This window comes from Platalea leucorodia (assembly GCF_965183815.1).
Source record: "Platalea leucorodia genome assembly, chromosome: Z".
NCBI classification, from domain to species: Eukaryota; Metazoa; Chordata; class Aves; order Pelecaniformes; family Threskiornithidae; genus Platalea; species Platalea leucorodia.
The window spans coordinates 25,091,037-25,116,405 of NC_138858.1; the positions used below are offsets into that span (position 1 = coordinate 25,091,037).

At 40.3% G+C, this 25,369-nt stretch overlaps 1 protein-coding gene across 1 annotated transcript in view; it reads left to right on the forward strand.

Moving 5' to 3' along the window:
• MAST4 (microtubule associated serine/threonine kinase family member 4) overlaps window positions 1-24,512 on the forward strand; it is a gene marked incomplete at its 5' end in the record, with an annotated part of 314,645 nt that extends 290,133 nt beyond the window's left edge. Inside the window, 11 exons of the mRNA XM_082336461.1 lie at window positions 2,661-2,762; window positions 6,573-6,695; window positions 6,940-7,052; window positions 9,011-9,138; window positions 9,241-9,473; window positions 11,373-11,573; window positions 14,448-14,677; window positions 16,480-16,602; window positions 18,385-18,521; window positions 19,234-19,415; window positions 20,254-24,512. Of these exons, the coding sequence (XP_082192587.1) occupies window positions 2,661-2,762; window positions 6,573-6,695; window positions 6,940-7,052; window positions 9,011-9,138; window positions 9,241-9,473; window positions 11,373-11,573; window positions 14,448-14,677; window positions 16,480-16,602; window positions 18,385-18,521; window positions 19,234-19,415; window positions 20,254-24,137 (5,456 nt within the window). The 3' untranslated portion in view covers window positions 24,138-24,512. The remainder of the gene's footprint in view (window positions 1-2,660; window positions 2,763-6,572; window positions 6,696-6,939; window positions 7,053-9,010; window positions 9,139-9,240; window positions 9,474-11,372; window positions 11,574-14,447; window positions 14,678-16,479; window positions 16,603-18,384; window positions 18,522-19,233; window positions 19,416-20,253) is intronic.
• Window positions 24,513-25,369: the final 857 nt, after the last annotated feature.

The following is a 25,369-nucleotide window of genomic DNA, read 5'->3' on the forward strand; positions in this document are numbered from 1 at the left end:
CAGAAGTGCAGTAATGTAGAGTACAATGGTTAAGCTGCAGTGTTCGCAAAAGAAAAGCAGTGTTAGTAGGAAAGTAATGCCACTATGGCACAGTGTTTCAGTCTTCAGCAAAGAAATTATACCATAGAAGAAACAGTTAAAATAAATTTACATAAATGGGAAAATGCCTCGTAGCACAATGAAGAAATTAACGAAGATGTAATAAAACCCTAAAACAAATGTCTCTCGAATAATAAATAATGAGAAGGGGAAGGAATCAAATTCAATTCACAGATTGTTAATGATTTCATTGGTGATTGTTGTAGTGTAATGTTATTTCTATAGCAGCTGTTCTTCTTCCATTTAAAATTCAATAACCTTTTAGATCTTAACCTGCAATCTGACCCTAAGTATTGTTATGTGGCTTGTGGCAAAACTGAATGATAATTAAACAGAATTGTTTACTACCCTACCTGCTGTTTCCATAAATTTCCCAGATGCATAGATGTAGAGGGCCTTTATTTATGCCAAAAGTTTAACAGAATGGCACCTCTGTTACTGCGTATTTCCCAGTCTGTTTTATGGTCTGCTTAAAAGGTTCAGTAAAGAAGACCAAAAATAAAAAACCCAAGCATACAAAAAACCCAACAGAAACAAAACTAACTGCGCCTCTGGTTCCTTATTCTCTGAGAACGCAACAAATACCCTTTTGTACTTAAGGAGACACTCTGTCATCATCTTGCTTTCCTCCATCTCTGAAGTTGAAAGCCAGACTTCTTTGTAAACTGTAATGAAATGGATTTGTGAGTTGCATCTAGTATATGACCTCTTTATACAACATCCTAGCTGTTCATGGATTTATAACCATGTTGTTTTCTGATGTGATACGCTGAGGCCTGAGTGGCAAGGAGAATCAACTGTTTAATTAACACAAGCAGCAAATGCTGGCTTTGTTCTGGGTGCCTCACGGCTGCAATGCATATTCATACTTTATTTTCCAAATCAGATTTAAACTGCAGTGGAAGCTGTAGGCAGGCAAACATGGAAATAACTCATGTTTTTATTGCATTTCCAGACACATGCATATGTATTTTTATCTTTATGCTCTCTGACTGGGAGAAGGAGAGGGAGTAGTCTTAACATTAATGACAAAATTTGGACTTCAGACTTCATTTTGAATGTGGCATTAATTATACGTTTTGTAAAACAAATTGTCATGTGTTACAATCTAGGTGATACTTGATGTTGACTTGTCAGTTTCTTCTCTTTTATTTTAAATATCCTTACTTACTGAAATCATTCTTACTGTCAGTATCTGCAGAAGAACTCTTTTGTTGGATGTTTCCTGTGCTAAAATATATGGTCCCCTTGTATTCAGCTGTAAAAGCTGTGCTAAAGTACTCAAACTATAGCCTAGACTTTTATTCCAGTTTCTGTGTGTGAAATCTACATTCTGCTTGAAAATCTAGTTTAAAATCTTGCCCCCTCATCTTATACCTTACTCCTTCTTCATTTTAGATTGCCTTTCCTGCCCCCAAGTTGTATAACTGTGGGAGGCCTCAGTGTAAACTTAAATGCCTAAAATGATCAGGGTGAAAAATAATGCTCCAGAAACAGGTTACATTTCATGCCCGTTTATTTCAGTACCGTTCCTTAAACTTAAAAATACAAAGATTAAACTTGGGTGTAGCTGATGATTATTTCTCCAATGATGATAATTTTGAAGGAAAAGTCTAGATCCTGTAATGACAAAAAAAATGCTTAACAGCCTTCTGTATTTCCTGAGCTCCTAGCATTCTGTTTCTCTGATGCCAAAATCCTTGTACCTCCCAAGAAACTTGGGCAGAATTTTGTCTAAACCTGCAATATATATTACATTTGTGGAGGCACCTTCTGCTAAAAATCAGACAAAACTTGCCGTGTAAGCTGTTACAAAGTTCATGTTCATATTGAAACTGGCACAATTTTCCATTGTTTAAATGAAAGTTTGGTGGAATTTTTATTCAGTCTTACCTGAATACTGCAGGGTTTAATATCTTGATTGCATGATTTAGGTCCAACTTGCTATGAAGTGCAAAAGCCTTAGTAGTATGAGAGTCAGTGGAGTGAAGTAGTTTTCCTCTGAAGTATGAGACACTTGGAAAAAAGCTCCATTGGCATGTATCTTTCCAGAGCAGAGTCCGATACCTTGGCCCTTAGTCATGGGAGTAATGACTTCAGTGAGTCTGCTAGCATTAGAGAAGGATAACAGATGTGAGAGGTGACTTCTGGGTCAGGTCAGCTGTGTCCATCTTAACAGCAGTTTACATGGAACAGAATGAAAATTTAAACCATGATTAGGCGGGGGGCGGGGGGGGCAGGCAGGGAGAAGGGACAGCATACAAGTTGTGCTAATATTTTGCAATAGTTTTCCATGAGGCAAGCATTCCTGTATTCTGTTGTTAAACACTGGTTTGGGTTAAAGCATACTTCCAAGGAAAATGGGAGTATAACAATATATTTATGGAGTCTGTATAGAGAGTATGAAAATCGGAAGTGATTGGTATGCAACAGAGAGCAACTTAAAAAAAGTTGCCGTATCTCTGACTTTACTGCTAGCTCACTGCCAGAGCTTTCACAGAGTTTCTGCTGAATGTTGGGATCAGGCTTCAGTAATAACAAATAACTTTCTGTTTTGCTAGATGAAATCAACTGGCCTGAAAAGGATGAAGCACCACCTCCAGATGCCCAGGATCTGATTACCCTGCTGCTCAGGCAGAATCCTCTGGAAAGACTGGGAACAGGTTAGGAGACACTACTTTAAATTGTTAGTGTGCTAGAAATAGGTTCTGTATTCGGCATTGGGAGCTTTTGTTCACCTATTTGTTTTGCCCAGGAAACATCTGTCAGGGCAAGTAGAATGACAACATGCCATTATAGCAGGGAGTATTTTATAGATTCAGTTCAGTAATATGAGCTCAACAAGATGATGACTGTCCTTTTTTTGGAGTTTACATATGGTCATTCGCATTTACTCTTCTCTTAATTTGATAAATAAATTTCTCAAAAGACCCAGTTAACCATTGGATGGGGTTCCTTCATCAATACAGTATTGAATAACTAAACACAGAAATAGAGAAGAGGAGTCAATACACAACTGATGCTTCCTTTTTCAGAAGTATCTTAGCCTGGCAAATTAGTTCCTCCAGGGTGGGTGGTGAGTACTCAAACTAATTATTCAGAAATGACTGTCTGAGGTTGTGTTGTGAAAGGTCTTGTCATTCTCATTCAGCAAGCACTACTGCGTTGCATGAAGAAGAATAAACCAAATGTGTGAATGTTAAGGAAGTAAAGAGAACACAAGCTGCCAGCCTTATTCTGCTGTGGTCGTTCAGTGCTGTGCTCATTCTATTTCGAGAGAAGAACCTGGCATGTGGTATTAGGAGCAGTGAGCCTGCACAGGCTAATGAAAGCACTGTGCATTTATATAGTAGAGTTTATTTGTTAGTTGATGGAGCAAGATTTATTTGGGAATTTGGGTAAGAGGCAGTAATGAAGAATATTGCACATGATTTTTAAAATGTTAATGTATGGGAATCCTGGTCACTGACTGCCATCCCTCTGGGTAAAGCACTACGTAACCACAGCAAAATGCCTCCTACATATAAGAGCCTGAATATAAAGGTATAGGCTTATTTATAGTGAACACTGTATGCCAAGAATGTAAATATATTGGGGATGCTAAGGAAACCATGTGGCAGGTTGAGTCAGTGTGAGAGTACTTGGAAAATTGCTGGCAAAACTGAGTCCAGTCGTCAGATTGTGTTGCCTGTTTTTTTTAGAGCTAATATAAAAAGGAGCTTTAGGAATCAGTTCATAACTGGCCTTACCACAGCCACTCAGGGGAAATGTGAGTATAACCTAGACCCCAAATGGCAGGTCTTCCTCTGGCATATGATGATGTGACTGAGATGAGTGAACTGCATGTCCGTCACTGCCTGGGCATCTGGGATCTGCGTGAACAGCCGTTAGACTTCACTGTAGCTGATGGTCTGGAATAAGTGGCATCCAGCAAAGTTTGTTGTTCTCCCTTGCCCCGTGTTGACCAAGTTAAGAGTGAGGGAGGTGTCATGCCCCAGGCAGCTTCTCCACTTGCTGCCTGCTTCATCTGCTGCATAGGGCACTGTTACCAAAGGCAAAACAAAGCCACAACTAGTTCCATTCCCTTGTTGTAAGTATACTCCTTTCAGGCATTGCTGTTTCATTGCCAGGATGCTTTTTCCTGGTAAACACAGTGTTAATTCAAGACTGTCACCCTGTGAGAGGCTGGATCAGAAGTAGATTGCAAATTCTGCCTCTTTTGCTACAGCTGGTTGAGAAAGTGAATTGGCTAGAATGAGGCTGGCTTAACTACTGTAATGGTCAGTGCCACCACATGGAGCATCTGTGCAGCTTGTTTATGGGCTGATTTCTTTTGACTGTTCGTGGTCTCTCAAGAGCTGGCAGTCTGAAGAATGAATTGGGCAGCTGTTTCTTTGAAGCACAGAGGGGTGTTTAGAAACCACAACAAAGTTTTTCTTAAGTGTCAGAAGCAACTCACAGAAACGGAGACTATGATGTGACAGGTCCCATGAGGGCATTGGAAAATAGCATGGTTTATCCCAGGATCCACCATGCATTTCAAATGACAGCCTAATCTATTTAATACGTATTAGCTAGCTGCATAACACTCCATGAAAATTGTAATTGGGTATTTGCTCAGGAGACCTGAGTGGCATAGTCAAGTTGAAGGAAGAGAGAGAGAGAGATACTATACTTGTTTTGAGCAAGGAAAATGACAGAAGAAAGACCTCTTTGGGTTTGAAGTGTCAGATACCAATCAAGAATTACACAATTCTGATGTAACATCCCATTACTGTGCTCAGAGAAATGTTCACTCCTTGGCTAGTGACTTACAATGAGATGTGATTTTGGTTTCCTCTGGGAAGATGTAGCTCTTAGGATTTTTTCCCTGGTGCAGTCAGAAAAGCAAAGAACCCAGCCTAGAAATCTTGACACTCTGACTTAGAGACCAGTCCTGGAGACTTCACACTTTTTCAGTGGCTGTCTCCTGGGTTAGCCTCGACGTAGGGAAGTTTACAGGCTGTATCAAAGTGGTGGGTTGACCTTGGCTGGCCACCAGATGCCCACCAAGCTGCTTTATCACTCCCTCTCCTCAACTGGACAGGGGAAGAAAATATGACGAAAGGCTCGTGGGTCAAGATAAGGACAGGAGATCACTCAGCAATTAACGTCACGGGCAAAACAGGCTCGACTCGGGGAAATTAATTTAATTTATTACCAGTTAACAATGGAGTAGGATAATGATAAATAAGAACAAATCTAAAAACACCTTCCCCCTCACCCCTCCCGTCTTTCTGGGCTCAACTTCACTCCTGATTTCTCTACCTCCTCCCCTCCCAGTGGCACAGGAAGATGGGGAATGGGGGGTTGTGGTCAATTCATCACACGTTGTCTCTGCTGCTCCTTCCTCCTCAGGAGGAGGACTCCTGACACTCTCCCTCTGCTCCAGCGTGGGGTCCCACCCACGGGAGAGTCCTCCACAAAGTGCTCTGACGCCTGGAGCACATCCTCCCCCTCCTTCTTCAGTAGCCTTGATGTCTGGAGAGTTGTTTCTCTAACTTATTCTCACTCCTCTCTCCCAGCTGCTGTTGTGCAGCAGTTTTTTACCCTTTTGTAAACATGTTAGCACAGAGGTGCTACCACTGTTGCTGATGGACTCAGCCTTGGCCAGCAGCTTGTCCATCTTGGAGCTGGCTGGCATTGGCTCTATTGGACATGGGGGAGGCTTCTGACATCTTCTCACAGAAGCCACCCCTGTGGCCCCCTCCGCTACGAAAACCATCCAATGTAAACCCAATACAATCAAGTTGTCAGTAACTCTTGCCACTGCAGGTTAACCCGTTCAGTTTTTAGAATTAGATTTATGCTTATTAATAACATCCTCACCCACCTCCGCAGGACAAAAATACCAGTATTTCATTGTGTTCTTACAGTTGTTTCTTAACTTGAAACTACTGTAATTGTTTAACACACATTATAACAAGCAGGCAGTAATCGGTAAGAAGATAAATGATAAGGTATTTCCTATAGAATTGTGTATTGCTGCCATAAAACACCAAAAGGAGCTCCTGATCAGCAATGGGATTTTCCCTGAGCAACTATTAAGAATCATTCTTCATTACTTTCTAACTTGTACTTACTCATCTAGTGCACATATTTATATTTTGATGACTACTACTACGTCTGATGCTTCTGACTAATGTGTAGCTGACAGATAAATAGTTAGTGTATCAAGAAAAATAGAAACGTTAAAGGGGGGAGATGATAAAGCAGTGCCACTACTGTTAAAGAAATGGGAACAACAAAAGAGGGACAGGGAGGTGCTCTGACAGGTTTAGGAGATTCTAGTGGAAATGCGTAGTAGATGTTCCTGCCTACAGTGATGATGGTGCCTTTCCATGGTAATTTGCATTTTTTGGCCAGGATTTTAGTTGAATTAATGTCAGAGGATTTGGTATAATTTGCTCAGTGTTTTTCTCTGGCTCCCCCAGGTGGTGCTTATGAAGTAAAGCAGCATCAGTTCTTCAGGAGCCTTGACTGGAATAGTCTGCTGAGGCAGAAAGCAGAATTTATTCCACAATTGGAGTCTGAAGATGACACAAGTTATTTTGACAGTACGTGTTTGATGGTATTAAAAAAATGTGGTAAATGCCTTCTTTAAATAATCACTGCCTTTGAATTTTGCTTATTGCTTTGAAAATCTCCTTTATCAGAACCACTGGCAGCTTGCAATTTCACTGGAGGTTTGACATTTCAGCAGAAACAATCTTAAGAATAAAATTACACTTTTAGTTAATATTAAAGCTTGGTACCCATCCTTCGTGATAAATTCAAATACTTTATTTCCCTTGTCTGAAGCTCGTTCTGAGAAATACCACCATATGGAAACTGAGGAAGAAGATGATACCAATGATGAAGATTTTAATTTGGAGATAAGACAGTTTTCCTCATGTTCTCACAGATTTTCAAAAGTAAGTAAAAACTGTTCTGATGTTAGTATGTATTGTGTACGTACACATTTTGCTGTTTTTATAGAGTTTGGAAATGTTAGATATGGAAGAGAAGTATAGGGCGTTGTTTCTTCAAGAAATGTTAACTGAAATTGAGCAAGAATGAAATTAATACCATTAAATCAAAACATTGGAAGATTAGGTAGGAAAGTTATTTCTTGAATTCTTTAGAAGGTAATAGAAAATTATATAAATAGGTTGGTATTTTCTGTAGAAAAATTCATGATAGCATAAGCGAAAGTTTAGGGAAACTGTTCTGTTAAATGCTAATGCACGTTCCTTATGTCAATTTCCTTGTACATAGTTTGCATGTTGCTCCAGTTGTGTCCTGGGTATCTCGCAGCTGGTGGCATAACAAAGATTACAGTACTAGCATATAGTAGCTATTAGTTAAATGACAGTAGACTGAAGGGAAACAACTGTAGTTGTTAGCATGTGATTTGGTCAAGGAGAGATGTGGATTTGAGGGAGTGGTTTTTGAATGCTGTGAATTGAAGGTAAAGCTGACTGTCCAAATGGTAGTATCCTTTAGTAGTTGAGATGAGAGCTAATTATTGCTGGGCAAGGGACGCCAGTAGGAGCAGAGTGGACATGCTCAGGAAATACTTAGGAGGGTAAATTGGCAGGAAATAATGGAAGAGGAATGCCTAATGAGCGTACTTTTAGTCTTAACATAGCATCCAGCAGTGATTTTCAAAAGCTTTCTATTTAAAAGTTTCTTTAACCTACTTTAGGAACTGTTTAAAGGTATTTGGAAAGTCTGTGTTTGTATCTTTGTTTGTCCTGGGTTATGCTTTAAGGAATTAGTGCATTTTATGCTGGCTCTGCAGTACTACATATGTGTTGTATCTGCGATAGCATGGAAAAGCAGAGACAGGAATTGTGGATGTAGTTATCCTCATTCTATGTAAACTTCTTATTTTGACTTGGTGATATGTTTCAAATTCAGATACTGGTAAATGGCGCAGTCTCTTTGGAGATAACTTGGATTAGAGGCAGTGGACACAAACTGAAACACAGGAAGTTCTGTCTGAAGACAAGAAAACACTTTTTTCCTGTGAAGGTGATAGAGCACTGGCACAGGTTGCCCAGGGAGGTTGTGGAGTCTCCATCCTTGGAGGTCTTCAGAAGCCCTCTGGGCATGGTCCTGAGCAACCAGCTTTAGGCAGCCCTGCTTGTGCAGAGGGGTTGGACAACAGGACCTGCAGAGGTCCCTTCCAACCTCATTCTGTGATTCTGTGAACTTCTGTCCTTTTGGAAGCTCTGTACCACAGTAATAGATTGGTGTGTTAATGTCATTATGTCACTGCATCTCTAGCTGTGCCTCTCAGGCTGTGGAATGTACAGATGAGAATTTCTGTGTGCTGTTTGTCGGCTAAGCAAACAACAGACTTCCAATGATCAGAGTTTATTTTTTCTAAATCATTTAGCCAAGTAATTTGTTCTTAACTTCAAAGTCAATTCAGATTAATTTTTCTGCTTTCCACACCTGACTGGTAGATACTAAGTGAGTATCTTAGGGTTAAGGCTTTTTTGCTTTGATTGGCTTTATGGTTGTGAATTAATCCAAGATGTGCATTAATCCTATGACCTGGAGACGTCAAGGCTATGGATTTTGTTTGTACTCTTTTGGCTCACACAGTGAAAGGGGGAGAGAGCTGATGAATTTGTAATGAGAAGAGACATTATTTATGACCCCGTACATGAGGAGCCAAGAAAGCAAAATAGGAAGGCATTTTAAGATCACAAACTTTTGGAAATATAAAAAGGTTCAAGAAGTTTGACGCTTGCACTCTGAAATACTGTATAAGCATTAGAACATGCAGAGTACAACCTGAAATGTGCTTTCCTGCGTGTCTTTTTGTATCAAATATGTCAGTGATCAATTGGGTTTTTTGTGTTTTTTTTGTCTGTAACAGGTTTTTAGTAGCATAGATCGAGTCACTCAAACGCAAGGTGAAGAAAAGGAAGATCCAGGGGACAAAACAAAAAGTGTAACACTGCCTTCTGTGGAATCTTTAAGCTGGAGTTCAGAATATTCTGAAATGTAAGTAGAAGGAGGTGCTGGAAGTGGTCCACGTCCTGCTTGCCAGGTTGCAGGCCTCCTCATCTCAGTAACTGCATGAGAGTTTGCTTATTTTTAATGCAGACAACAAATATCTACATCCATCTCCTCCGACACTGAGAGTAGCAGGCAGCGACACAGTTCTGGTTTGCTTCCGAAGCTGGCCATATCAGCCGAAGGAGAACAGAATGATTCCACCAGCTTAGTGGGACCACGGGAGGAACAAGAAAAGCCTGTGTTAGTGAGCGAGGAAATAGTGCAAGATGAACCTGAAGTAACCACTCCAGCAAGTACGATCAGCAGCTCCACGCTATCAGGTAGTTGACAGTGTGTCTCTTGACTGAAGACGTTAGAAGGAGTTGTGGACCTTCTTTGTTTAGCAGTAGCATTCATGGATTTAGAAGTCCTGTATTTCAGAACTGCTTTAAAAAAAAGATATCCCAAGAGGGGTTTGCTGTGGGCTCAGGCTCAAGCTAAAAAAAAAAATCTCATGAAAATATGTATGGGAAAAGTTCAACATTTTTAGAAATACCAATGTTTTATGTCACCCCACTGACTCTGGAGGGCTGCTAGGCAAGTGAATAAAATGGTGACTTGACCATAAAGCCTTTGCAGGATCCTTCTGTGGAGAAAAGGAAACTTAGATCCCTTGAGCACTTAAAGCACTATTTTTATATCTTTCCTCGCTGAAGTTGGTGATCTTTTGATTGACCATCCTGGAGTCATTTCAACTGATCTGTATTGCTGTTTTCTAACACTCTGTTCTGCATCATTGGGTGTTTTTAATTAAGATGTCGCAATGATGTACGCCTTTCAGAATTGGCAGGGTTGTCTTTGACTTGCAGAAGTCACTTTTGTCATTAGGAATCTAGGAGGGAGCGTTGTAAACCATTCCCTACTTAAATAATTTATTTCCTTTATGCATCCCTCTCCCAGCTCAAGTATTTGCATGCATTTCAGTAGGATCCAGGGCCCTGGTATCTTGCTGGTTTTGTACTTTCAGAAGAGAGTTTTGTATAACTGTTGGAAGACCTGATACTTAACACAGATCTAGGCCTATATCTGTCTCATGGTTGTCTGTATATAGGTTCCAATTACCTTCTCTACACATTGACCTGTCTTCAGCTTATTTCTGTTTTGTACCTCACTGAGTTTTCTCAAGATACCCCTTTCTATTCTAATACCCCTAATTTCCCTTGTAGTCCACATTTTCCTCACCCTTTCTCCTCTCCATTTCTGGGAAAATAAATTTCCTCAGGCTCATCCAGCTGTACAACCGTTTCTATCTCCTTCCGTTGTCTAAAACCTTGACTGTGCTGTATCCCAAGTCTTGCTCACTCCCCCCAGCCCTGTGTTACGGTGTTGGCATTAGCATAGCAGTCACAGTAATAACTCAAAGCATCTGATTGTCTTCTGTCACTTACCAGTTACACTTAAGAGTAATTTCATTTTTCTGTGGTCCATTAGCAACAGGATATTCAGTGACCTTAAAGGAGTACTAGAAATTACTGCTGTGTCTTTAAACAGGCAACCTACCCTTGGTGCATGTTTCATAAGGTCATACAACTTTCCTGTGATATCTTTGAATTTTTAAGAAATCCTGTGCAGGTTGTTTACATGACACAAGGCCTTTATGGGTTTTTTTTCCACTGTTTGAAACACTGTTGTCTGTCTTTCATTCAGTATTGTGGAAGTTCATTACCTGTGATAGACTAATACCAATGTGGTTGAAATACTGAGTTTACTGGTGCCAGGTATCTTTCTCCTGTGTGGTGGAAAACCACACAAAGAATGAAAGCAAAGGATAATAATTAAAAATAAAATTATACTTAGTGTTTTAATGATTTTGGAAAAATTGTTAAGCTAATAGCAACTTGTATAGGATTGGAGCCTTTCATTTACTTCAGGAGGAGTTCACATGAAAAATAAATGTCTGATTAAGTTCTCTAAGGCGAGTGCTGCATATTGAGATACCAGACTTGCTTTAGCTTTTGTCTCTTACTTTGCTTTAAGTCAGTGACTACAAAAAATGTTGCTTCGATTGATTCTGTTAACGTTTATGCATTCTGTAAGTCTGGAAGAATTACTCATATTTCTGTAATGTTGTTTTATGAACTTGTTAACAGAAAGAAAAATTCCTATCTCACAATTGTACTGTTTCCCCTCCCTGACCCCCAGTTTTCCCTCAATGTGTTTATTCCTTCTTCTTTGTACAGTTGGCAGTTTTTCAGAGCACTTAGATCAGATAAATGGAAGAAGTGAGAGTGTGGACAGTACAGACAACTCCTCAAAGCCACGCAGTGAAGTTGCATCTCACATGGCTCGTCAGCGATTAGAAAGCACAGAGAAAAAGAAGATCTCTGGAAAAGTTACAAAGTCACTTTCTGCAAGTGCTTTGTCCCTCATGATCCCAGGAGGTAGAGATAAATCTTTTTGTTTGAAATGTTATGATTTATGCATACTTGATGATTTATGACATAAATGCAAGATTTTGGAGAGTCCAGAATGGATTCTGTATCACACTTTTTTGTTTCTCGTGTTGTTCACATGTGTTACTAGATGGTGCAATCTCACCAGCAAGTTACAGTGGTCACATTACAGCTAAGGGACCTTCTCTGACAGGCAAAAATGTAGCTTAGTGGTGACTACTTTGTGTTCAACTGTGTGCATGCACAGCAGGATGCAGGCTTCAGTCCTTGGCCCATCCTACAGTACGGGCATAGCTTAAGTTTTAAGTAGCTCGTAATGTACAGCTCCAAGAATAGCTGTTTGTTACAGCAGCACATTCAGCCTGACTAGTTCTCTCCCATCTCCCATAAGGAAAGGTGATAAGCCGTAAAGAAGTGTCATAAAAGTAGAAATAGCATGTAGACTCCTCTTTGTGCTACAGTGGCTTACAGGGATTGCTCAAAATTTGAAGCCAGAAATATTGTTACAAGTAAGTAGAAGTATAACAGGAGTATTGAGTGTTTCCAGATGAAGCCTTAGTGCTTTGCTTTTTAATGGTTCAGAATCAAAGTCCGAATTTCCCAAACCTTGAGGGATTTTTTCCAAAAGTGGGATTACGTCTCAACTTTGCACACTGGCCTTATGCTGCTTTTAGACCTTAGGTGTAATACTTAAGTATCTGCTGGTCTGATAACATAACCTTGCACTTGCTCCATATGTTCAAAGGTGGCTTTGACAGTAACTTCAGCAGGTTGCTTTGAGTCCTCAGGCTAGTGGAGGATTGTACGGTGTTGAAGAGTTGGTTCTGGCTCTCCTCTTAGACTTCACCTGTCTTTGGGTTGTAAAGCACATGGGCCCTATGTGCTCCTTAATACCTTGATGAGCAAACACTGTGCTATTGGGCACATGTGTTTTGGAGACCTGGGAGAGGTGAAAGGCCCATCTGATCCCTGTTACTGCAGGAATTTCTGATTCACCTCGTGTTTTCTACCCTTCTACACCATACAGTTTAAAGAACAGCATAGGCTTCCTATGCAGCACCTGTAATTCAGCAGCCAACCATGAGGATTTTTTTATGAGATAAGTCAAGAGGAGAATGTTGAGTCTCAGTTAAAGAGGAGTATTTTGCCCCTGCTTGAATGAGGACAACTAGGTGACAATGAAAAGAATACTTCACATTTCTGTGATGCTGTCTGAATATGAGTGATTGTTCTCACAAAATGCATGAGAGATGAACATTACTTTATTTTTACAGTGAGAAGGACAGTGACCGTGTGCTCAGCCTGTTCAGGGCAGTGTTGACAGTGAAAACTGCAGGTGGCTTGCAAATATTCTGGGCTTTTTCCTTGTGTAGACTCTTTCTTCCAAATAATATTTCTCTCCCAAATGCTCTAAGTGTTTTTTTGGTATACCCCTGTAACAGTTAGCACCATGGTTATTTTTTCCACTTGTAGAGGGCCTGTAGTGCATGCTAATTATTGAGATAAGCTGTCACAGGAACATGATATACGTGCAGGTAATTACACAGCCAAGTAACACTCAAGAGTTATTAATCAGTTTGTATTCTACTAGTTCTTTCACAGCTGTTGAGTAAGAACCACTAAGTTCAGAGATGATACAGACTGAGTTACTGTGCTCATTAAACTACAGTTTTCTTTCAGTTTAATCTCAGCATTGTTCTATAAAATGCAAACTTAGCTTTGCCTACACCTAAAAATGTTGTCATTATATCAACCAAAATCTTACATGTTAGCTGTACCTAATACCGTCCAAAAAAACCTACCTTATTCATGGTTATCCACAAAAGAAACTACAGCAACAGATGGCCAGTGTTCCTGACCTGAGTCAGGTAGCTGAGAGCCACAGGACGTGTCCCACATGCAGCAGAAAGCAGAGGGCGGGGGATCTGGGCATGTTTCAGAGCCAGAGGGTGACGTTCACAGCCCCCTTGGGGCTTGGCTGTTCTGTGGGATTTCAGCATTAACGCAGTGATACTGATCTCTGGGAGCCTCTGGTGACTCGCATCCAGGGAGCAGTGCCTCTGCTGTCAAAGTGTATCTGCCCTCGTGTGACATGGATTGGCATGGACACCAAACCTGGAATCTTTCTGGGCTACGTTCCTTTGCAGAGCTGTCACCATGTTACAGTCACTGAAGTGTGTTTTATGTTGCTGCAATTGTGTTTACATTTGCACAAGCTTGAGCACATAGTGCTTTCAAAACAATGAAATAAAATGAAGCTGTAATTGATACTGTTTTTGCAAGAAATTCTTGTGGTCTTACATGATGTAGCAAAATGTAGAAATGGAGGCTTGGTACAAGTAATGAGTTACTGTCCTATGTACCAAGTAGATATTGTGGTTTAATTACAGTAGTCTGTATCTATATATAACTGAAACCAAAAAAACAACTAGCACTTTGTTTAGCACTGCTGGATGATTTGGCGGATGGTTTTAGGTGTACTCACAACCACATCTTCTACCGAACTCTGACTTCCTTTTCATGAGTGTTTGTTAGAAAGAGGCTGAGAATTGTTCTTTCAAAGTTAGCAATGAGTGTGTTTGCTATCTGAAAGGAAAAAGCAGTCTACATCTAGCAAGTTAACCCTTGCATTAAAAAAAACAGTTTATGCTACAGGGAAAGAAACTCAGTTCTAAGATCTGGTTGTTGGTTAAACTTCTCATTCACTGACATACACACTGATTGAGGAGGAGAGAGTGTTTATGCAAAGACAATGATATATTTTGACACAAAGGTGTCATAAAACTAAGCAAATTCCCTCTTCTGTGTCTGTATTTGTGTGTGCTCAGAATGTACTCTAATAGGCAGATTTTTATCTTCCAGATGTGTTTGGTGTTTCTCCTTTGGGAAGTCCTATGTCTCCTCATTCCCTATCATCTGATCCTTCATCCTCCCGAGATTCATCTCCCAGCCGTGATTCATCAATTGCTGCTGCAAGTCCTCATCAACCAATAGTAATTCACAGTTCAGGAAAAAAGTATGGCTTTACCATCCGAGCAATCAGGGTTTACGTGGGTGACAGTGATATCTACACTGTGCACCATATTGTTTGGGTAAGATAATACGGTTTTTTTGCTTATATACAGCCACAGAAAACTGTAGTGGTGTATTTGCTTTTGATTTTTGTACATATGGTATCTGTTTGTTGACAGTTAGTGTGTAAATTGTGATGTTGTGCCAAACATTTTTCTTAGAATGAAATTCGTACCTGTACACAAGACCACTGTTGGCCGTAGGGATGACACAAACCACCTTTGGCAGAAATGGTACCTACATACAATATTGACCTTCTGCATGGATCACGTTCACTTTTGGCAAGTTTGGCCATTGTGAACAGCCATGTCTAAGTTCAGAGTACTGTGGCTTAGAAAACCAAAGGGTTGGTGCAGCCCATCTTTGAGGACAGGATCTGCAAAACTAGGAGATTGTAAACAGAAGTTTTTGAAATATACATGAAGTTTTATTAAACTGGGGATTAATGAAAGTCAGCATTATTTTACTAGACACAAGTAGGCTGATTTCAAGCACTGACTTTCTTTTGTGTAGAAATGTGCAAGTCATTTGGAATTTTGAATACCTTTGAGGATTCTATGGCACAGGAAAAAGACTGACTGTCTTGAATAAATCATGTATTTTTCATCCTCTGTTCACTACTGATTTGAATGAAGTGGGAGACAGGCTAAAGGAAGAGACAGCAGTTCTTGCATTTCGTTGGTTATCAACCTCCTTAGTTGTAAAATAAATATATATTTATGCAAATATATATTTATTTATTTTATAATTGAGGTTGATAACAAATTATGTATTTTATATAACTTATACATACATAAATATTGTGTGTGTATAAACTAAAATATTTCAACTACCTTAAAATAATTTTGAAAAATTAATTACAAATACATCAAAAGCTTTGGAGTTTTGTACAGTGCTTTGTTTTAAATATGTATTGTAGGTTTTGAAGTAGCAGTGCTACTGATGCAGTAGTGTATTACTCATTTTTCATTTGTGTTGTTTACCTCTCAGACCTGTTAATCTATCAAGAACATTGAATCTGGAGAACGGGGTACATTTGATTGATAATAGAATAAATAAAAAAATTTGATTCCTTGCCACTGGTGTAGCATCACATCAGTGAAACGAAGGGAAGAAAATGGTACATTGCAGTAAAAGTGAAACCTTGGCTTTTTTCAAAATACTATAGGTTCGTTGGGTTTTTTTAGCTCTGTAAGCACTGTAGGCTTCAGTAGTGGCTACGTGACTTAAAATTCTTCAAAAGCTCATTTTTAAAATGTAATAAATTATTTAAGCTACCTTCAAAATAATTTGCAATTCAGTTTGTTTTGGTCCTTCGTCACCTTTGTGCTGCACTGTTTCCTCTAAGGGGCAGCCTGGTGAATTTGAACCAAATGCAAACAATGCTTAACTATATTGTGGAGTTAATTTTATCATGATGGGGGTACTGCCTTAATTACATCAGTATTTCTCAGCATCGGATGCTAAAAATCTTCATTCAATTCTGAAATTTTGCCATGGGGAGTGAATCACTCCTCCTTTATCATGCATGAAAACTGCCCTGCTATGCAGTGCCTACTTAATACCAGTGGCAACAAGCAGTGTTTCAGTGAGCTTTGAAACCATTCCAGATCCCATGTAAGTATAAAGTTTGAGTAAGTAGTTGATAGTGAAATGGCTGGTCTGATTTTTCTTCTTCCTTTATGTAACTTAATATCTGTAAGTTTTCTTCATTGCCAACTGGTTTAATAGGAGGAGTTCATTAAACAAAGCCTACTTTTGAAAGTGTGAAGGTTAAACAGGAGTCCATTTTGTGTATACTCTCTTGGTTTCTGATTTCCAGAATGTGGAAGAAGGAGGTGCAGCTTACCAAGCGGGTTTAAAAGCTGGAGACCTGATTACTCATATCAACGGAGAGCCAGTGCATGGTCTTGTTCATACGGAAGTCATTGAGTTGTTGTTAAAGGTAACTCTTGGACAACTGGAATACAAAAGCGCTTGCTGTTTTTATCAAGGATTGAAGGGTTATGTTTGTTTCCTTCAGAGATTACTTATCAGATTTTGTGGTTGTTCAAGTACAAACTCTGAGCTGCTCTTTCACAGATCTGGACAAAGGTCAATGACTTCATATATCCTGCTATGATTTAGTTTCTCTGCAATAAACTGGCACTGCTGCTGAGATAGCTGATGTACATTCGAGGCACTGACATGAGGAGATGTCTCTGTCAATCAAAAAATTTGACATTTTCAAGCACTTCCTTGAATTTCCCTATCTTCGTCAGCTAATTCAGGCTTTTGATGGTGATGCTACTTCTCATTTTCTCTTTTTAAAGTGAAATTAATGACGAAAAGTGGAAACAGAGCATGAAATATTTTCTTGCCTACTGTACAGGAACTTGCCTTTCGTAATCTTAAGGCCCAAAAGGTTTTTGTTTCATATATAGCCAGGCATGTCACACAGAGCTTCTTTGCTTAATGAAGTTCTGATCCTGCAGTTGGATTTTTATGAGTAATCTATCACATTTTTCTCTTACGGAGTTTTCCGAGATCTATCCTAGTAGAAAATTATAGTTTTTCCTTAAAAGTAAACAAACAAAACCCCCAACTTTTTTAATGAATGGTAGTGTCTTAGCTTTTCACTGTAGCTCATCATATTACAGTTTTTATGTAATCTTTTCAGCACAGACTAATGTAGGTCAGAATTCTTTTAGACAGCTGTATATTCACTTCCTATATTATTAACAGTTTATGGTGTACACATGCAGAGCTTTGCCTATCAAAGGGAGTAGTCAGTTATAAAAGAAGATTGGAAAGCAATGAAGTAATGGGGAAATACAAAGACCTGAGAAAGGTGCAAAACACACTTTTCTTTAAGTCTTTATTTTCCTTCTCTGAAACCAGGAGGAATTTCCAAGTTTCCAATTTTGCAAGAAATACATAAGAGAAAATTCTGTAATTTTAGGCAATTGGGCAATTGGGTCTGCAGTTGTTTTGTCTGTCAGATACAGAAAAAGGGAAACATGAAAACCCTGCACACTACTTACAAGAGTAAACTCCAAACAAGAGATTGTTGTTTATCCTAAGGTGCTGTATCATAAATTCACTTGGGCTATTGGAATTCCTTTGAACAGAAGTTCACTGTAGTGGTATACAGTGCTGGGCAGGAGGTATGGATTTTTAAAACATAATATAGATATTTCCACTTGGTTTTATTTATTGGGTCATCTTCACGTTCATGCAAACGATCCTAAAAAGCTTAACTTAATTATATTTATTACCTCTTTTGAACAAGATAAAAGGATTGTTTGGGATTGATAATGAAGGTTAAGTTTTCTCTTCCATTTCATCATTGTAACAGTTGGTATCTTGAGATGTGAATGGCCAGTGAATGGACCACTTTCTCTGTGGGAAAATACAATATTTCTGTAGAAGCTTTCATCTTGAAAATTGCAGTCTTGATCAATCCTTGGTCTCCTCCTGTCTAGCTACAATTACTGGAATTTCTCCTTGTCCCAAAGCTGGAATGGAGGAAGTTTAAGAAATTTGGTAGAATTTGAGAATTTTCCAATCATCGTTTATCTGACATAAATTAGCCTGGCAACGTCTGCATAGGGCTCCCTACACTGCCAGCTCTTACTCTGATGCTGGAGTTCTGTCTCATTGCATTTGCGTTTGTGGTGTAGCTTCAATTTAAGGCAAAGTCGTCTTGTATTACTCGCGCCTGAAAGTTCCTCCTCCATTTTGGCAGAGTGGTAACAAAGTCTCGGTAACAACAACCCCTTTTGAAAACACTTCCATCAAGACGGGACCTGCCAGGCGAAACAGCTACAGGAGCCGAATGGTCAGGCGCAGTAAGAAAACCAAGAAGAAAGAGAGTTTAGAGAGGTGAGTAATCCTTTTGTTTCATGGCAAATGTGTTACCTTGTGTGTGTGTATACATAACAATTAATTTAAAATCTAAGTTAATACAGTTCTCTCTCTTGTCTGCTACATCTTTTCGCCTTCTTCTCTGAGATCCTATGGTTGTAACACGTCCTTTCAATCCTGTTTTGCCTAAACTAGATCTGTTAAAATAATCCCTAAAAATTTTGCATGGCACACACATAGCTATCGGAAAGAAAGTGAATAACTGAGGCTGCATCTTAATTTGGTTTAAGTATATCTTTTTGTACTTGATTAATTAAACTTTCTACTGCTAAGTTCATGGGCATTTTTAGTTCGATAATAAGTTCATGTGTATTTTGTAAATACATTGCTAGCACTTTATAGATATTCCTCATTTTGGTGGGCTCTTAAATTAAGAAAACGAAGATTTATACGCATAAGAAGCTAACTGTTCTTCTGAAATACAGTGCGTAAATTTCCGTACAAATAGATTTAGTTACAATATCTATCCCACCTATTAGCAAATCAGGATATTTTCTAAATTTCACACTCTGCAGTGTGGTTTGCTTTCATGTAAACATAGATTTAATATTTGCTTTTCTGAGGGTAATGGGAGAAGGAAGCAATGTCAGCTTGCAAGAGTTTTGCCTGTGGTAATAGTATCTTCTGTGAATCTTAACTTCTGATTAATGCTGTGCTCTTCTCACACTAGGAGAAGATCTCTCTTCAAAAAGCTGGCCAAGCAACCCTCCCCTCTTCTTCACACCAGCAGAAGTTTCTCCTGCCTGAACCGATCACTTTCATCAGGGGAGAGCTTGCCTGGGTCTCCAACCCACAGCTTATCTCCTAGATCACCTACCCCAAGCTACCGCTCTACTCCTGATTTTCCATCTGGTGAGTGTGAAAGAGTGGAGGGCAGAGGAAAAGGACTTTGAAGTGTATTTTACTTCTTATGAGCCCCCCAGACCTGTTACACTCTTGCCAAGAGTAGCCAGCTCTGACAGGCATAACCAGTGAACAGCTGGTTTCTGTCTGGAAAAAGGGAAGAAGATTCCTGATGCAAAATCAAAGGTGTTCTCATGATACAGAAGCACCTAAAAGGGAACTGTCTGCTAGGCATCCAAGTCCATGGCTATAAGTTGAGTAATAAGCAGTTCAAGTTTGGAGTAAAAGGTAGAATCTTGCCTAGGAGAGGCTGATTGATAAAAGAATGAAACTGAGGAAAAAGTCGCATGTAATGGAACTAGCATGGGCACTCATCATGAGTGCAGATTTATTGCTGAAATCATTGGCTGGGTGCTGAAACATGCATCTTCCTGGCTTCTAAAAGCCTGCGCCTTTTTCCTGTTTTACTTCTGTCATGATTTTAGTGTGTGCTAAAAGTGACTGCTGTTGTACAATCCCTTGGCAAAGGTAGATTATTTGGAAAGCCTTGATCATTGCTTTGAAGTGGTAGAAAGCATTAGCTATTCTATTTAAACAGAAGGAAGTGATAATTTAAAGGGGATAAAGGAACAGAGGGGGAAAGGAAGAAATAGCAACGTAATTGGAATAATGAGGGTTTTACAGCCCAGTCACTCAAAACCTTCCAAATTTTGGAACGTTGTGGCAGCAGACTGCACGTAAGCCTTTTGGACCAGTTAAAGTTCTGTGTCTCACTGAACATTGAGACAAGATTCAAAATCATGCTTACCTTATGTTTGTTTGGTTTGTTTGTTTGTTCTTTTTGTAGGTACTAACTCTTCCCAAAGTAGCTCCCCCAGTTCAAGTGCTCCCAATTCTCCAGCTGGTTCAGGACACATAAGACCCAGCACTCTTCATGGCTTGGGTCCAAAGCTTAGTGGGCAAAGATACAGATCAGGAAGACGCAAATCAGCTGGCAGCATTCCTCTCTCTCCTCTTGCACGGACGCCTTCTCCAACACCCCAGCCAACATCCCCTCAGCGATCTCCATCACCATTGCTAGGACATTCAATTGGAAATACAAAAATAGCTCAATCTTTTCCTAGCAAAATGCACTCCCCTCCAACTATTGTAAGGCATATTGTTAGGCCAAAGAGTGCAGAGCCACCAAGATCTCCACTGTTAAAGAGAGTCCAGTCTGAAGAGAAACTTGCACCCTCTTATGGTAATGATAAGAAACACTTATGTTCACGAAAACACAGTCTGGAAGTGACCCAGGAAGAAGTGAATAGAGAATTGTCCCAAAGGGAAGTAACTCTTCAGAGCTTGGAGGAGAATGTATGTGATGTGCCCTCACTCACACGAGTCAGGCCTGCAGAGCAGGGCTGCTTGAAACGACCCATCTCCCGAAAATTAGGTAGACAAGAATCCGTCGATGAGCTAGACAAAGAGAAGCTGAAGGTCAAGATAGTTATGAAAAAGCAAGATTTTGCTGAAAAAGCCAGTGCTGCTATACATGAACCTAGCAGTGAACCAGAAGATCCCAGTACCTTAAGACTGGAAGAAAGAGACAAAAAAGCATTCCAGAAGGTGTTAGAAAGATCAAATCAGTTTGAAACAAAAATTGTTGCTTTGGAGACCCAGTCAGCTGGTGGCATACTCAAAGACACTCTTCAAAAGAATGCAAACTTGAGATCAAATGATGGCGTTACTTTAGATGCACAGATGTTGTGTCATGCGCCTCCGCCTAATGAACTCAGTCATATTTCTTATGACTTCAAAAGAATTTCCCCTCCATGTACACTGCAAGATGTGCTACCTCAGTCGTCTGACAGGATGCTAAATGGAAAGGGAGAAAACTCAGATAAAAACGTACCAACAAAAGAATTTGTCAAATTTGAAAGATTAGATGGTAAACTTGCAAATATCGATTATCTTAGAAAGAAAATGTCCATTGAAGAAAAAGATGACAGTGTCTGTCCAGTGCTAAAACCCAAATTGACATCAAATGTTCATGAATGCCTTCAACTTAATACAGGCAGACCCATAAACATACAGCAGGACACCACTGCAGTTGGCGATGGTAGAGCATTTATCGGCAGTGCACATGCTGCTCAGATTAACTCGGTTTCTTTTGTTCCTCTCAAGACCTTGAATGGCCGAGCGGACATGAGTGTGGAAAAATCAGCCCTTATTTCCACTGAGGCTCCTGTCAGGAAAAGTCCGTCAGAATATAAGCTTGACGGGAGGTCTGTTTCCTGTTTGAAGCCGATAGAAGGCACACTAGACATTGCCTTACTTTCTGGGCCACAGGCTTCGAAGACTGAACTGCCTTTGTGTGTGCTGCCAGAAGGACAGAGCACCAGCAGTGATGGGGGATCTCCTAAACCCTCAGCACCACAAGGGAGTGGTGGGAAGGCAGAACTGGCCTGCCAGAAAGAGCAGTTGTTAAGCTATTCAAAATCTGGCAAAGTCAATGTATCAGAGCCTCAGGTTCGGCAAACAAGCAAGAGTTCTCCAAATCCACCAGTCATCCCTGTGGCTGCAGAAGTAGTGACAGAGGAAAAGGTTTCTAGTCCAGCTACTAAAGGCAATATTTCTGTTGTTGAAGCTGTTCAAAAGAAAGACGCCTCCCCTTCAAAACAGAAGGACCATTCGATGGAGGCAAAGTCTTGTGTTATTCAAGGTCAGAGTGTTAAAACTACTCAAACATACTCCAAACTTTCTCCTGTCCAAAGCACTCCTGAAAAAGCTGTAGGAAAAGAGAAGCAAATACAAAAAGAGTTGCCTGCCAAACAGCCAGTAGCCCAGAGAAGTTGTGAGCCTATCCCTGCAAAGGTGGAGGTGATCAGGGAGTCATCTCTGAAGGTATCTATCTCAGATATCCTGATAACGAGCTGCTCCAAAAGCAATGAAAAAAATTGTGCTGATTTTGCCATTCCACATCAGATGCAAGGAAAAATGCCTGCAGCTGGCCCCAAGGCACAACCTAAGGATGGCAGAGAATCACTGAAACAGCTAGGCAAAGATGACAGCAGTGTTGCTGGTAGTTTTGTGGAAAGGGACATAACCAAGCCGAAAGTTCTCAGTGAGTCTAAGAAAGTTATCGCAGAGCCAAAGAGTGAAGCTCTTCCATCCAAACAGCCCATGCAACCCTCAATTGATTGTGATCCTAAAAATGAGAAGTCTGCACCGCTTTCCTCTGTGCAGAAGGACAATGCCAAAGATTTAGGAAAGAAAGATCAGAAACAGCTCACTGACATAAGGCTTCAAACTACTGAGAGAGAGCAATCCAGCCAAGTTCCTCGGCAGCAGCTTAACACTTCAGGCTCCCCTGCTGTGAGAGACACTGTAAGCAGACACTGTGCTGTAGATGTTCACATCAGTGTTCAAGAACACGTGAAGCCTGCTGCCACCTGTGTGGAAAGCAGCAGTAATAAACACAGGCCAGTCTCTGAAACGAGTTCCTCTAAGTCTAAGTACTTAGATAAACAGACATTGTCACAAAAACCATGCACTCCAACCGTAAAAGAAAAAGAAACAATTATTCAGGTGTCTACCAGCTCCCGGAAAGATGGGAAACATGCCAGTAAAAATACACTAGATCCCCTTTCTTCTGTTTCAGGCTCTTTGAGAAAAATGAACAATGAACATGGGCAGGCTGAAAGGCCTGTGAGTTTGGAGCATGGCTCAGTAGCCGCCCTCCAAATGAGCAGCATCGCTCCTGACACCGAACCCAAATCCTCTGCTGTTGGCCCGGTACCAGCAGGCCCACAGGGTTCTAAGCAGACGCAGAGGCAAGAACCAGCAGGCCTGGGGGAATCTGCTGATCAGAAGCATCTTCACCTCAGTGAAAAACAAACTATGTCTCCAAAGTTTTCCACTGTGAAAGATTCTCTCTTGCTGAGCAAACAGGCAGACAGAAGTCCTAGTAACCAGATGATCCCTGCAGACAAAAGAGCCGAAGGAAAAATATGCACTGACGCACTTTATGTTCAGCTTGAGAGTGGGAAAGTAGAGCCTACCCTTTGCCTTGCAAACTGCGATACTAGAGGGAAAGGAGCAGAAAAAGTGACCGCAAGTAGCAAAAGCTCTCAAGATTCAAAAGGGAAAGGACAAGTTAATCAAAAACAGCCAGAGGATGCAAACAAGCAGATTGCAATAAAACATTTGTCGGCTGCCAGCGGGCAGAGTTCTTGTCGTGTGGCTGCAACACCAGGAAAGCTGCTGACTTGTTCAGCCAATTTCTCTGAATATAGACAAGAAGTGTCTGTTTCGTCTTCAGCAAAGAGTGATGCATCTTCAGCAAAAGTTAAAGCAGGCTCACCTGAGCTTCCTGCAACCTGCAAGGAACTAAATAAGAAAAGCACCTCTTCCACAGGGAGCAGTAAGGCAGAAATGACTAAAAGTGTTTCACTGATGGCCTTACACAGTGCTGCTGTTGCAGTAGAAGTCCACCACCCTGCTTCAAACCTTGGGGGGAAACCTGGAAATCAAGAAAAGTCTTTTTTTGTTAACACTGTGGATGTAAAGGGGAAAGATGCTGTTCAGGCTCAGCAGTCTGCTTCAAGAAAACAGAATGTAGGTAAAGATCTATCCAGGTCAGCAACCACACCTGACCGCCCTAATGCACTTTCTAACGACAAAGACTCAGCTCGGCAGCGGCGAGGAAAGGAAGCTTCGCGGAGCAGTCCTCACAAAAAATCCTGTTAACTGTCAGATCTGGCAGGTGTGAATTCAAGACTAGCTGAAACAGTGTCAATACATTGGACTGCCTTTAAACCAGCACTGTGTTGTGTCTTTGTGCAGCAAAGCTTTCATGTCATTGAATAGTGAGGAAAGGGGATATATAAAGAAAGGACTTTTTTCCAAAATGCCTTCCCAATTGTAACCGGTAAAACTGTTACCATATAGTATTTGTACAAAAATACCTTTACAGCTGAGAGCTGTTGAAGAAAAGATTTCCTCTGTAAATACCTAGTGATGTGTTCGGGGTTTGAATGTAGCATATATACTTTGCTGCTGATTGCATTGTTTACTCTCCCTTTTTTAAGATAGTTGCTTTGCCACTTATTTGCCATACTCTAATATGAAACTGAATTAGTAAACCTCAGACCTGGCATGGACATGCACAAGCATTGGTCTGACTGGAAAACAGAATCAGGCCACATTTTTACTTACTAAAAATCATAGCTAGAGGTTAAAAAAATACTAGTACAGAATAAATATGGTGACTTATTGTGAGTTTTTACATGTATTTTTAATAATCCAATTTTGATAGTACTGTACCTGGCTGACTGCTTCACCAGATCTAACACAAGACGTAACTGCATCTCCCTACTGCACAAAGCCTGTCTCTTAGAGTAGGTGTTGTTAAAGCTACGGGAGGACCTCTTGGTTATCAGGGCGTCCCAGCAAGCGTTGTGTTCTCTGGTGAAATGGCGGTTCTCGTCTCATCTGTTGGGAGGGTGTTCTGTCACCTCAGACAAGGCTGAGACTCAGAAGCACATGCCGTGTGCTTAGTTTTTGCTGCAATCCTCTCTTGAGTTCCTTGAGCTTTTTTAAATTCAGGCCCTTACAGTGTGAGGCACAAGTATAAGCACATGACTTGCAGTACTAGTATGTTCATCAATGATTTTTAATACATTTAGAGAGTGTGTATTACCATGGCATATAGGTCTGCATTATTAGCTTCATAGAGCCATAGCTTTTTTCCTAGTTTGTGACAAGTAAGGTAAGAAGGAAAAAAAGCAGTTTCAGTATCATATCTTCAAAAAAGTTCAGGACATCCGATACCTTTTAATACATAGCTGGGGCCTTATGTTGTAGACTTAACTTGCTGTTTTTAGCAAGTACTTCTGGGTTTCACATTCATTTCTAAATGCATTGAGTAGCTCCATACATTTCACAACATAATCTTTTTATTTGTATGCAAAAAAGTAAAT